At 42.3% G+C, this 15,019-nt stretch overlaps 1 protein-coding gene across 1 annotated transcript in view; it reads right to left on the minus strand.

Annotated features, from left to right (window-relative positions):
- The window catches only part of TUBGCP6 (tubulin gamma complex associated protein 6), a 40,761-nt gene that overhangs the window by 18,397 nt on the left and 7,345 nt on the right, over window positions 1-15,019 (minus strand). The window contains exons 4-14 of the mRNA XM_015411805.1: window positions 12,065-12,275; window positions 11,019-11,192; window positions 8,874-8,995; window positions 7,237-7,312; window positions 6,632-6,741; window positions 6,020-6,111; window positions 4,849-4,988; window positions 4,347-4,496; window positions 1,230-1,311; window positions 1,044-1,132; window positions 769-884 (exon numbers count right to left, since the gene is read on the minus strand). Coding sequence (XP_015267291.1) covers window positions 769-884; window positions 1,044-1,132; window positions 1,230-1,311; window positions 4,347-4,496; window positions 4,849-4,988; window positions 6,020-6,111; window positions 6,632-6,741; window positions 7,237-7,312; window positions 8,874-8,995; window positions 11,019-11,192; window positions 12,065-12,275 — 1,362 coding nt within the window. The remainder of the gene's footprint in view (window positions 1-768; window positions 885-1,043; window positions 1,133-1,229; window positions 1,312-4,346; window positions 4,497-4,848; window positions 4,989-6,019; window positions 6,112-6,631; window positions 6,742-7,236; window positions 7,313-8,873; window positions 8,996-11,018; window positions 11,193-12,064; window positions 12,276-15,019) is intronic.

A 15,019-nucleotide genomic window follows, 5' to 3' on the forward strand; every position in this document is an offset into this window, starting at 1 on the left:
CTCAATTACGCTGCAAGGGGCCAGAGAGAAGTTGCTCACACTATAGTGATGAGACAGGACACTGACTCCTGGACAGATACACTGAAAAAGTGGGCAGAATGATCTCAGGGAGGAGTTTGTGGATAATTTAAATAAGCCTGTCTTCCACTTTGACAGCGAGGAAGGTGTTTGTTTACTGGATCTAACATTTCAAGGTTGTGGTATAGCCACGGGGAGTGGGGGCAATGCCCCCCACAGATAAGTGCCACCCCCTTGGACAATTTTTTTTAAAGGTAAAAAAAATTAAATGTAAGATGCACATGGAGTTTCCAAAATGACCCCAGACAGAGTCAGGGAAACTTCAGTCTCGTATTCTTTTTCCTGAGCTGAAAAACAAATAGGTTTTTAAAAATGAAAATAAAATAAAATTGTAAAAAATAAAATAAAACTGTAAAATACAAGAGAGAGAGTTGGCAATTCCCCTCCCCCAGCTTACACAGAAAAGCAGCCCAGAATCAAGTCTCTCCAATCGAAAGGACCAGAGAAGGACTAGAGGTCACAGTGGAGCCGGGGCTGCTGCTGCTGCTGCAAGAGGAGCATCAGGCATGGCTGGGGCACCCCCGCCCCCGGATTTCCCCACCAGCCCCACCCACCAAAATTTTCTGCCTATGCCTCTGTGTACAAGGTCCCTACATACAAACTGCAAGGTCCCTACATACAAACTGTGTACAAGGTCCCAACATACAAACTGCAGATTACATTCATTTGTGGTGTCCAGTAATCTTTTACCTTGCCTTTTTTTCCAACTCTTCCTCTAAAGCTTTCAGTCTTCTCTCCCTCTCCCTAAGTTCCCGAGCGTAGCTGAAATCATCTTCAATCTCCTCTTGTTTCAGAGCACGTCGGCGCTAGGTAAAGATTCAGAAAGCTTTAAAAATCATACTCCAAAGGCCCACACCAAACCTTCTTACAAGCTTTTGAACTGTGTGATACTGATTTAAAAAATACAAGCATTCTCAGCCTGAAGTCATTCACAGGAAAGGTGCATTCCACTTTTGTGCAAATACCTCTTGGTCCTTTTCAAATTGTTCTTTCAGTTTCTGAAACTGCTCTCGCTTCTTCATATCCCATGCTACTTTCTCCGTTATTTGCTGATCTAAATTGAAATTGAAAATGATGTAGCCTTACAAATAAAGGGGGGGAAAGCAATCCCTGAAAATAAATTGTAGATTGCACACACTGCTGAAACTTACCAGTAATGGCTTTTAGAGCTTTGCTAGCTGTTTCTCGAGCATGAACAATTAACTCCTGTTTTTCAATTTCCATACGCAGCTCCTAAGAAGCAATGTCATGTGATTTACTGTTTTTGTCAGATTTTATATCACAAGTTATACCTTAAGGTGTGCAGTCTCAAGGAGAAAAAGCAAGTTACTCATACAACCAAAGAATAAAACGGTGGGCCAATTATATATTAATTGCATGATTAACTTCAGCAATTACTTGAGTAACTGTAGCCATTGCATATGCTGACGTATTTATTTATTTGATTTATATACCGTCCTCCCTGAACGAGCTGAGGGCGGTGTACAACAATTAAATAATACAATTAAAATCACGTTAAAATAACAAATTTACATAGAATAATGTCATAAAATGCCGTATAAAAGCAGAGAGATCAGATGTTAAATCAACTCCGATGTCTAACCAGACATCCAGTCAGATCCAGGCCACTGATGGATGATTGGCCAAATGCTGGGGGCGGGGACGTCCGTTGCCTCAACCAAATGCCCGGTGGAAGAGCTCCATCTGAGAAGGCCCTGCAGAACTGCAATAAGTCCTGCAGGGCTCTAATCTCATAGGGGAGCTCGATGCACCAGGCAGGGGCCAGGGCTGAGAAGGCCCTGGCCGAGGCTAATCGGATGTCCCTGGGACGGAGACCACCAAGAGATGTTATGTGGACCTCAGTGCCCTCCGGGGCTCATATGGGGAGAGGCGGTCTCGTAGGTATGCTGGCCCCTGGCTGTATAGGGCTTTAAAGGTAAGCACCAGCACCTTGAAGCGGATCCAGAATTCAATAGGCATCCAGTGCAGTTCACACAGCACTGGGTGGATACGAGCCCATACAGGTGTTGCTGTCAACACCTGTGCTGCCACATTCTGCACTAACTGCAACTTCCGTAGCAGGGTCAAGGGCAGCCCCACATAGAGAGAGTTACAATAATCCAATCTGGAAGTGACCCTTGCGTGGGTCACTGTAGCTAGGTCTCGGGGAGTGAGATATAGGGCTAACTGTCTGATCTGCCTCAGATAGAAAAAGGCAGAGCTGGCAGTGGCGGTAACCTGGGTCTCCATGGAAAGGGAGGCATCCAGGAACACCCCCAGACTCTTCACCCCCAATGTAGGCACCAATGAAGCCCCATCAAAGGTTGAGAGCCTAATCCCCTGACCCAATCTCTCACGACTCAGGTACAGGACCTCCGTCTTAGATGGATTCAGCTCTGTCGTAACTATCCAGCCACAACCCGTAGCGCCTCATCCAGGTGTCCTGGAGCCGTGTCCGGGCAGCCATCCATCAGTAGATGGAGCTGGGTATCATCTGCATACTGGTGATCCCAGCCCATATCTCCAGATAATCTGGGCAAGGGGGTGCATATAGATACTGAACAGCATGATTGCATTATTAAGAACATTAATTTTACTGGATAGGTAAGATTAAAGTTTGTTTTTAAATAATACTGTCCTTCAAAAGAATAAATTCATTCAAATTAAATTACCCTAACAGCGTTATCTTAAGGCTTATTAATGCAGAAGCAAATACGTTGGGGTTTGGGTTTCTTTGGCCCCCCGGAGGGGTTTTTTTATTGCTTTTTAATTAGACTACAAACTACAAATAAACAGGGGAAGGGAACTACAATTAGGGAGAAAGTAAAGATAACCACTACTGACTAAAAACCCAAGAGAAGGAGATCATTAAAACAGCTTAAGTACAAAATCATTCCTTAAATCACTGATATCTTTTGAACTTAGTCAGACATGCTAAAATATCTTTTAACACTTAGATTTAACTGTTAAGAGAGAGAGCAAATACATTTTTTACAATAACATAATACCTCAAATCAGGCAGCTGCACTGAAATTGCTTGGACAATATCCCAGCAAAGCAGAAAATTCTAAGTACAGACGTGTAACTGCTCAAAATAGCTATAGAAACCAACTGGCTAGGACTGTATTAAAAATTTGTGGCACTAAAATTAAACAGATGGCAAGAGAAGTTAGCTTTAGCACAGCTTAAATCTACAGTTTTCTAGCTGTTAATCACCCTCTAAGGCCAACAGTACTGTACATATCATGCTCGGAATTTTGGTATGCTTCCTTTCTGTTTTTCCCTAAGGGAAAAGACAAGGAGGGTTGAACAGAGAAGAACTTTGCAAGTTTCGGATTCCTCCCTAATGAGATGTGAGAGGACAGATTCGAGGTGCTTTGTACCCTCAGTTTGCTTATATATCTTTGGCTCCTTAACAGCAATTTTACACTAAACGGTCTTGTCTTTCACTAACAATGAAGCTGTCTCATACCAAGTCAGGCTATTAGTCCATCTATCTCACCATCATCAATGTTTGGATTGGCAGTGGCTCTCTGGGATCTCAGTAGGGCTGCCAAATCCCCCTGGGAGGCGGAAATCCCCCCGCCCCAGAGGCCCGTTCCCCGACGCCGGGGAATCAGGCCCCGGGGGGAACCCCGCCCCAGCGTGCACGTCACAGGGAAGTGACATTATGACGCCGGGCACGCTGGGGGCGGGGCCACGACCATACAAGGGAAAACTCTATGGTTTTCCCTTGTATGGTCGTGGCCCCGCCCCCAGCATGCCTGGCGTCATGATGTCACTTCCCTGTGACGTGCATGCGGCGCACCGGGAGCCAACCTGGAGTCCCCCGCCAGAAGGGTAAGTGCCACTTGGCAACCCTAGATCTCAGGCAGAGAAAGGTATTTCTTAGCATTTGAGGTCCTTTGACTGGAAATGCCAAGCATGGAATGTGGAACCTCCAGAACCTGATTAAGAGCTCGTTCCCAAAAGCTCCAATAGCTTCTCAGGTCACCTAATATCATCATTATATAGCAAGCACCTGGACTCTGTGAGGTTTAAGGCATTATATCAGATGCACCCAATTCATGAATGGAATATAATGCACCCCTGTATCTGTCAATGGCAGAATATAAAAATTAAAAGTTAGATTAGTAAAACCTCAAAAAGACTCATTACAGCAAGAAGAGAAACTAGCCAAGAAGACACAGTTCTACACATCAGCATTTTAATAAAAGAAATCCACATTTGGGGCAATACAAAATTAGCTGCTCTGCAGGTCACATTACCTTTTCTTCCTTGCTGATGGAACTGTATCGTGCAATTCTTTCCATTCGACCCACATATACAGCACAGTCTCTCTCAATCTCTTTCAATTCTTCAAGGGAGAAAATTACAGATATCCGCGGAACAGGGATATCTGACCAGCATATATAGTGCTGTAAAATAAATATACTTTTGCAGTATAAACCCCAGCTTAGACAGCTATCATTCTGTTTTTAATCTTTCCTATATTGCCTAGCTTGTCTTAATAAAAACAACAATTATTACAGCTTCTGGTTATAGTAATATTTTTGATACTCCAGATGAACAATTCTGTGCCAAACATGTCTATGGAAAATATTTCTAACAGGTTCTCACTTTCAGACTGTTGAGTGAGGCTCTGCATACTGAACAGAGAGGGTCCCAAGCAGCTTAGATATACCACAGTAGAAATTACTGTAGGAGAATTTACAAAGTGAAACTTGAGACATATCTAATCAATGATTCCCAAGAGCAATTCACACTTACCCTGGGACAGCACAACTTTAATAAATTTATGGTTTTCCCACAAATGTATACATCATTAGCAATATGCTTTAAGAACACAGGGACACAGTCTTCTGCTTCTTTGGAAATCAGAATGTACCCATGGGTCCAATAGTGTTTATCTAGAAATTCAAAAAGGTAAAAAGGGTCAAAATGTTAGGGTTAATTTTAGCTTTTGTTAATTTTAGCTTTTGTTGTTTTAATCTGTTTGTTTTTATCGCACTTTGTGCCTGTAAGCCGCCCTGAGCCTGCATGCAGGGCGGGCGGGATATAAGGCTGCACTTTAGGGGCAGGGACATCACATATTCCTGGTGGGCTGCTGGTTTTAGAAGCCACTGGAGGAGTGTGTGAGAATACGGATTTACAAATGCAATATGTAACTAATGTCCTTGTCCTTTATCCAAACTCCCACAATGGCAGCATGCATTACAGATATGCTCACAATGGTATATACAGGACAGGGAGGAGTGTGCCTTTTATGCCTCCTCCCTTTTTAAAAAATGTCACAGTAGTCTGGGGATGTGACTTTGAGCAACAGGTGTTGGAATGGAATAGTGGCTTGACTGGAAAGTGCCTCTACATTGTACAGCCATGTCTACTATGACACATCCCCAGGTTAAGTAAGCTCCTGAACCACCAGGGACCCACTCCATCAAGTGCATAGAGTCATAGCTGAGGAGGAACCTAGTATGGATCTTAAGAGTTCAGCACGACAGTGAAAATATCCCACAGATTCTCAGGATGTGATGGGTGCAGGACACCACTTACAGTAGGAGGTGGGTCTGGGGTGGAGTCCAAATGCCACTGGAGTGCTGAATTCGGTTTTTCATCCTACTGTAATAACTCTACCGGTTCAGATTCTCATCTTGATCACATTAAAAGTTACAGCATGATGAAAAATACCCAACCCAGCTCTGGAAGGTATAAGTGATTCAACATTGCCAAGTTTCCATGTTGACCTCAGTGCCTCCCAAAGTTGAGTGCAAGGACAACCATACCTACAAAGTCACTCGTGAAGACATGAACATGGGTTTTTCTTTCTGCAACAAAATGGCAGGTCAGTCCATACTTTTCTGATTGCGCCACTAAGGCCTTTTGTTACTAAAGCGGTGTGACAGGCATTCAAAAGATGACACCTTAATTTGCAGCATACCTCTGAAGCCAAGATATTCCTCATTGACCTGAATCATGAATTCACCATAAGCATCTCTGAACACACCGCTATACACCCAGTCATGGACAAACCTAAAAGACAGATTATTGAACACTACACTTGAAAAAGATTTCACCCTTTCTTAATTAAAGTATCAAGTTCAACAGATTATCATCACTAATAAATTTGTTTAGGAAAAAAGTAACAGCTGCCAAGACCTAGGGGCCTCATGTTTAGAACTGGCCCCAAGGAAGATCTCAGCTCCACAGCCTTCCGGCACAGGGTACTTTTAAAACAGCTGGATTTTCTATTCTGCCAAGAAAAGCTTCTAATTAGATTTCTGGCAGCTTCCCAAAAGATCATTGCATGGAAGTTGTTTTTAAGTTATGCTATTTCAGAGAATCATTTTATTTCACCAAAGACAGTAGCTTTACTTCTGGAAGCCCCTTGATGCACTTCATTATACATGGAGACTCTTTCAAGGTTTAGCTTTATTTAAACATATGAAAAATGGCCAATATCCACTGCAAATCCAACTCAAACACAGGAAATCCATGAACTATCTTACTTGAGGTGTTACCGCACAGTTCAATTTAAAACTGAAATGCCTACCTTGTATAAGGTTCACAACTCGTTTTTAGCAATGAAAGTAGAACTGGGTAATGTTCATTGCTGCAGTTATTAAGAGCTTCTTCGTACAGATATGAAAGAAGTTTCACACCCTGAAATTCATACAACAGAGAATTCATGTCACTGTAAAAGAAATCTCATGCACACAGACTAGTGCTTCTGTGCAAACAGCTGTATGGTATTATTAGAAACTGTCCTCTCAACTAGATGAGGTCACTTAAAACCTACTCCTGTGGTTGAGCAAAGCCTGCTTTTGTTGATCTACAGAAATTTCTTTTAATCGGAGCTTGTTAGCAGGAACCCAGCAGAAGATGATTCTGTGCAAGATGCTAATTGGAGGAACACTCAAGTGCATTGTCTAGCATAAGCTTTTACATAAGAATGGGCAAACACAGCAGAAGCTGAACCACTTGTGGAAATCACATCATTAAAAGTGAAAGAAGCCAAAAGAGAGCCATTTTCAAAGCACTCCCAGAGATGCTTAGGTGAACAACACATGGCTTTGGTAAACACAATCACTGGACACTGTTTCTACACACACCTCTTGATCCCTTACAGTTTCAGAAATGAGGCAAAATCATACTCACGGTTGGAAATGAAGCACCAGCAGCTCCAGCAGCTCCCAGTGCAGTCCTTCCAATGCCACAGAGTTCAGCTAAATACCTTACCAACAAATATCAAAAACAGGTTACATTTGCTTGATACCTTTAAAATCCCCATCTAGACAAGTGTTCAACTACTCCAGCAATTCCACAGTGGACAGCCAAATGTTTCTGGGGATTTTGCAAGCAGGGTATGATGCCACAGCTACTCCTCAGTGCTTGGCTCCAGCATCTGGTATTCAAAGGTACACTGTACATGGAGGCTCTGTTTAGCTATCCATGAATTTGTACAAGTTTTGAAAAGCCATATAAACTAGTACCTTACACATATTATGATAATATATGTGCTACATGATGGATTACTTCCTTCAATCTGTTATCACCCTACTGCTAACCCAATCAGTTTGATGACCCTCATCCTGCATGCTGGGGGGGGGGGGGGGCTATATCTGTTCTCATCATACTATTCTCAAGCCCTTTTAATCCCATGTTGAACCTCCCTAAGTTCTTGTGCCCAGATCAGGATAGGCAAGTGGCAGCCTGAGGCTCACAATGAGCCCCAAGGATTTTCATTGGGCCTCTTGTGGCCCCACCAAATGTTAAAGAAGGTAAGCTAAAATAAATGGCTACACTTGGAAAGAAAGGAAAGATACTTCGAGACTGTACAAAACAAAACACATTCCATCCTGTAATTTTGTGTATAACTTATACGCAGTTAAAATACATGCATATTTGTATGTCGTGCCACCTCCGAGTTTGTTCTTCGTAACAGGGAAGCACTTACTGCTTTATGACAGCACCTTCTTAAAGAGCTTTACCACATGTGAGTCAGTGTGTCTAGCAAAATATCCCATGCAAAACTTCCTATCCCATGCAAAACAAAGCAGCCCCTGAGAATACAGAAGTTCTAGATTTAAATACTCCACATTCTTCAATGTTTCTTCACAGAATAAACCGTAAGTTATTGGTCACTTTAAAGGCATAATTCATCTAGGACAGGGGTCCCCAATGTTTTTTGGAATCTGTGAGCACATTGGAATTTTGATGCAGCACAGTGGGCGCAGCCACAAAATGGTTACCACAAAATGGCTGCTGCAGGAGGTGGAGCAAACTACAAAATGGCTGCCTCAGCTTATGTTTACTCACACAGTGAAGATCCTTGTGCTGTGGTGGCAGATGCTGCCAAAGCAACACTTTAAAATATCCGCACAGTCAATCAAATCTTCAGTGACCAATTAGAAGCCTTGCTGGGCAAAAGCCCCACCTGGCCCCGCTTGCTTTCTAAGGACTCTTTGTGGGAACCAGGAAAAGTGCCATTGGGCACCATGGTGCCCAGGGACACCCCACTGGGGACCCCTGATCTAGGAGCCTGCAATATCAAGTGACCAACATAACACTGAGTCAGACTACAGAACAATATAAATATGATATGATTCAACCTGGAAACAGGCCAAGGTAATACAGTGTTTGTTTCTAGCTAAGCTACCTATACAGTCTTCCCTTAGCCAGTAACACTAAACCTCAGCAGCACTATCAAAGTTAAATGGGAACATCCGTATTTATGACCAAAGTTCAGACTTGAAGGCTTCATTTCCTTTACGGCTTTCATGCCATGGTATTACCTTAGCTGGCGTCCTAGTTTTCTGAAGAGAAAGCTGATAGTTAGAAGAGTCAAAGTAGAAGGAGTTGACAAAACACATGCTCGGTAGTACTGAAGGTACTTCCTCAGCCCACTTGTGAATGCCTGACAAGAGGAGAAAAGGAGACGTTCCACTATTAAAAGTTGTTTCTGTCTACTGTGTGTTTGAAATTCATCACAACGGGAATTAACTGTCTTTGTACGGTTCCTTTAGAGGATTCACACTTCACAGGCATATAGCCACTGAAAAGCCAAGAACAAAATCCATTTAATATCTTTTACTAGAACCAGCCCCAATGAAACATAACAATGTGCAAGCTTTTGAGTTCCTGAATCCAGATGTTACAAAACAAAAAAAGAGGAGAAAAGCAGGTTTTTCAGGTTAACATGATCCACACCATATCCACCAGGATATGGTGGAACGTCTGACAGACAAAGATTCAGGTTTCAGATTGCTGCTAGAGAGGAGCCTCAAAAGCAGGAGACAATAAAACTCCACAGCAACAATTCCCCCCAAGTATTCCTAATTTGTTAGTCATTGTAGATTTTCTGGACTGTATGGCCGTGGTCTTGGCTTTGTAGTACGTGACGTTTTGCCAGCAGCTGTGACTGGCATCCTCAGAGGTATAACACAGGAAGATGGAGTACTCTCTGTGTCAATGTGAGAAGAAAAATGATAGGCAGGTAAGTTATATCTACTCCGGAAGGTGGGGTAGGGCTGAGTCATTATCTTGTAGGTGTTTCCCAGGCTGTGACATGCTAATGGAGAAGCTTTCCTGAGGAGGTTCTTTTGCATATGGATTGGCTGTTGAAATTCTAATCTTATCTGTAGTGCTGCTGTAAAACGTAGAGCATTTCAGGACAGGAAACCATGCCCTATTTATTTTTAAACTCTCTTCTTTCCTGATGAAATTATGTTTATGTATTTCAATGGCTTCCCTGCATAATCTGACAGGGTATGCTGTATACTCCTGCAGAAGTGAAGGGGTCTCACTTCATCCAGACAAGAATAAAAGAACATGAGCTTTCCTCAGCATGTCACAGCCTGGGAAACACCTACAAGATAATGACTCAGCCCTACCCCACCTTCTGGAGTAGATATAACGTACCTGCCTACCATTTTTCTTCTCACATTGACACAGAGAGTACTCCCATCTTTCTGTGTTATACCTCTGAGGATGCCAGTCACAGCTGCTGGCGAAACGTCACATACTACAATGCCAAGACCATGGCCATACAGCCCGGAATATCTACAACTAATAAACTCCAGCCATGAAAGCCTTCGACAACATATTGTTCCTAATTTCCCCCTTAACCAGTAGGACTTCCAGTTGCTTTGCTGAAAAATCCACTATCAAGTCCACTAAAACTTTCAGAAGCATGCTCCATCTAGAAAACAGAACTCTTCCCTCTTCATTTTCCAGGTCTGCTAAAGCTCTCTGTAGTTTGCTTCCCCCAGAATTTCCTTCCCCACCATTGAACTTATTTGCACACTCCAAAACACGTGCCTGCTGTAGCTGCGCACAAATTTTACAAACTCACCATCCCAGCTAGAAAGATGCTAAGCCCAAGCTACAAAGGCATCTGATCACTGCACGTTCACCAGAGTACCACTGAAATCAAAACTACCCTTCTGATTTGGATAAAAACAGGTATCAACATCTTTACATGTACCCTGAAGTCCTGTTATGAAGTCCTTTCTCTACATTCCTAAGATCTAACAACCCATTTTTGTAAATGTAATTAAGAGTTTTATCAATTGAAAGTCATTCACAACGCGTTCTGTTGTTAAGGTTCAAGGACACAACATTAATATTATCAACACAAGCCCCTTACAAAAACAGGCCAGTGTTATGCTCACTGAGGTAAGCTGTTATTTCACCACCACCACTCAACACAAATCTACCACTCAAGACATTGTACTATGTGGTTTGCATGCAAGCATATGCATGTGGATTCTAGACAGGCACATCCCACATTTTATTCAGAGCACTGATGACACCTTTGCTATGCCAGAGTTTCATTTGAAGGTCATAATGAAAAAGTATGTAAAGAGATATACTCAAATAACGACAGGAATGTATATGTTTTCTGAACATTATGTCAAGACAAATCGTAAGCATGTTACCTGAAACACCAGTCCTTTGTTGTATGAAGAATCTAAGACTGGTTGGACAGAGAAAGAACTCAGGCGTGTGTAATAAGTTCCATATTGAGCAACTTCCAACAAGAGCTGGTGCATACTTTCAGGTGATGTTCCAGACACATATATGCCCTGCTTGACCGTAAACATCTGAGCTGCCTACAGAGTTAAAGACAGACAGAAATTGCCAATTAAAACATACAGCACACAAAACAAAGTAAATGTACATGTCCTCATCATTATCACCGGCAGCTGCTAAACAGAACCAGGACTTGAATATGTGAGGTCAAAATCAGACAGACAACCCCCCCCCCTACAAATGTGAATATGTTACAGTTTTAAAAATAACATAAAAAGTACTGTTACTCAAAATTCAGCTAACAAATTATTTTTATAGCAGTGAATAAAGAATTAAGCAGACACTTCTTTGAGCTTAATTTCTGCAGGCATAATTTCTTTTGCAGAAAAAGTTGCCAGCTGGCCTGATGAAGTTGCTTAATATATGGGAAATGGGCAGCTGAAGCTTTTCATGACATGGAAGTAAACAGCATCACCTGCTAAATGACATCTCATTAAGCGTCTAATAAAGGAACAAGACTTTTTTCCCTGCAGGCCAGTTGGCAACCCTATTTGTATTTAAATCTAAAAACTGCACATGATAAAAGAAAACTGATTTTTTAATCTCCTTCTGTAGCACAAAACTGAGTGTATAATTTCAAAGTAGTGCAATGAGGTCTGGTGGCTTAGTAGCTCTTTTTAAAAACTTTCCTCAGAGTCTGTTAGTTGTATTTGTAACTTTAAAAAATCCAACACATCCCACGAAACACCAGAAGCTTTGACTGATATGCAAAACTCAAGAGCATGCATCTTCTGAAGAACATGTATCTGAAAAACATGCATTACCTCAGGAACATACATGTATACTACTCTTTTGTTATTTCTGTAGGCTACAAGCATGCACATCTAAGGTTTAAAAACCTTAAATCATATGTGGTCTTAGCAGTGATTTATCTATGGATGTTGCTGGGTACCTGATTAAATGAGAATGAGGCAGACACCACTCCAATAAGAACATTTAGAACATCCTTCACTAATTCCAGCTCTTTTATGAGCACCCGTTGTGGAAACTGCAGCTTTGTACTGCTGAAGAGTTGTACCTCCCCTTCTCGAAGTTGGCAAAACTTGTCAAAGGCTTCTGTTCCAGCTTCAGAAAGGTATGGTTCTTCTTTTTTTCCAGGCGGGCTGGGAAAAAACCCAAACAGAAGTTAAGAATGAAGACTGTCAAACTCTGCCCTGACCTGGATAGCCCAGGCAAGCTGTCAAAACTTGCTATGCTGTGCTTGCTTCGGTTGCCATAATGGTTGGGGGGAGGACATTCCTGAGAGTGGGGGAGAGTGTGTGCAGGAGTGAATGAGACCTTTGCTTTCAGAAGATGTAACTTTTTCACAAGCCGTTCCCTTCTCCTCCCATGTCTGCTTTCCCAGGAGAAGTGACCTTGAGCACATTCTTGTGCCATCTTGGACTCTAGATTACCAGGACATATATCTCCCCTGGTTGTCATGGCAATTAGGTGAAGTGTGGATGTGATGTATGCTTGGGGGTTGGATGGGACCTGTTTGATTTTCTGTAATAAGTTTGTTTAGGCGAACCTAAACAGCATGATAAAAAGCAGAGACATCACCCTGCCAACAAAAGTCCGCATGGTCAAAGCAATGGTATTCCCAGTAGTCATGTATGGCTGCGAGAGTTGGACTATAAGGAAGGCCGAGCGCCGAAGAATAGATTCTTTTGAACTATGGTGCTGGAGAAGACTCTTGAGAGTCCCTTGGACTGCAAGAAGATCAAATCAGTCAATCCTAAAAGAAATCAACCCTGACTGTTCCCCGGAAGGCCAGATAATGAAACTGAAGCTCAAATACCTTGGCCACCAAATGAGAAGGGAGCACTCACTGGAGAAGCCCCTGATGCTGGGAAAGATTGAAGGTCAAAGAAGACGGGGACGGCAAAGGATGAGATGGTTGGACAGTGTCATCGACGCAGCGAACATGAAATTGAGCCGACTTCGGGGGACGGCGGAGGACAGGAGGGCCTGGCGGGAGCTGGTCCATGGGGTCGCGAAGAGTCAGACTCGACTGTGCGACTGAACAACAATAAGTTTGTACCCGCCAAAAGACCTCAGTTCTAACAAGGTGACTTTTGGATCTTGCATATGCTCTAATAAACTTATCACTGCCAAAGCTAGAGTTATTGAGTGTAACTGGACACAGATCTGACACAAGCCCGACTTCATCAGATCTTGGAAACTAAGCAGGGCTGACCCTGGCAAGTATTTGGATGGGTGACTTCCAAAGAATACCAGGGTCAGGAGGTAGAGGCAGGCTATCAAGACACTTCTCTGAACATCTCCATGCCCCAGTAGGAGTTGCCAGACGTTGCCATGATTTCCAGGCACAGGCCCACACATACACAATGCAAAAATATAACAACAACAACAAAGACCATAAAACCCTTGTGTTGTGGCATATTGTAATTGTGTTAACACTCTGGAGATCATTTGATTATCTAAGTCATCTTGAGTGCAGGAAAAGGCAAAATAGACATTTTAAAGTACATAAGTGCTGGGCTCACAGGTTGGGGAAAATTTGTTTATCTACATGGCCATCAGAAACCTAACCAAAAATCACACAGGGGGATTTCCCCTCTTGTTTCTCAGATCCAGACCTCACCTGACTCAGATATCTGCCCACAGATTTATTTTCATTTTTTTTCATTTACATTACTTAGAGTCCATCTTTCTCACTTGGACTCAAGGCAAATTACACAGAGTGGGTCAATAAATCAACAGAGTAGGACTACTCTTTTTCGATAAACAATGCAATAGGATTCCACTTGTAGAACCAACCAGAAATCTAAAACTTAACTGAAGTAGAACCCAAGTATTAATATGACACATCAAATAATGCAAAAAAATCTCATAGTAGGATCCTACCTACATAGTAATATAGACCAGTCCCTAATAATTTATCCAAGTAATTTTGTGAATAACTTTGTATAGTGCTGTGAATCATTTTGTACCCTATTGCCTGCGTAGAAAAACCCTCCTGAATGATTCAGTTTTGCATAGTTTGTGGACAGCCAGGAGAGTGGGAGCCTTCCTGACCTTCTCAGGCAGGCCCTTCCACAAGGTGGGGGCCACAACAGATTATAAATAATATATATATTATAAATTATAAATAATGCAGCACCTATGAACCTTGCCTGCAGTATATTCTGAAGCTAGCAGAACTTGAAGAAGAAGAAGAAGAGATTGGATTTATACCCCACCCTTCACTATCCAAAGGTGTCTCAGAGCAGCTTACAAACTCCTTTTCCCTTCCCCTCCCCACAACAGACACCCTGTGAGGTAGGTGGAGCTGAGAGAACTCTTGACAGAAACTGCTCTTTTTCGAGAACAGCTCTTATCAGAACTAAGGCTTGCCCAAGGTTATCCAGTCAGGTGCAAGTGGAGGAGTGGGGAATCAAACCCGGTTCTCCCAGATTAGAGTCTGCGCACTTAACCACTACACCAAACTGGCTCTCTTAAAAAGCACCAAGACACACCATCAAAAGCCATTGTATGTAAGCCAAGAAGCCATTGCTGGCTAGAAGCACTGTAGTTTCTTTCTTAAATGGCCACATAGTAACTTTCATGACCATTATCTATTAAATGTTCGACTGAAAAATATCTTAAAACTATCAAGCCATCATTGCTTAGACTCACTTTATTCCAGCAATTTAGAGATAAATACTTGGATCTTCGCTACCATGACCCTAAGCCAATAAGCTTACTAGGATGACTTTAACTTCTTCTTTTTTTTTTTTTTTGAAATGGTAAGCCTTCTTGGCTACATCCCAAGCTGCCTTGTGGGAACTAGAAGAGTTTCCTGGGAATTTCTGTTTAAACACCCCCAAATTTTACTACATTAGATCTCATGACTGGAGAGCAT

The sequence above is a fragment of the Gekko japonicus genome, unplaced genomic scaffold (assembly GCF_001447785.1).
Source record: "Gekko japonicus isolate JY-2015 unplaced genomic scaffold, Gekko_japonicus_V1.1 scaffold283, whole genome shotgun sequence".
NCBI classification, from domain to species: Eukaryota; Metazoa; Chordata; class Lepidosauria; order Squamata; family Gekkonidae; genus Gekko; species Gekko japonicus.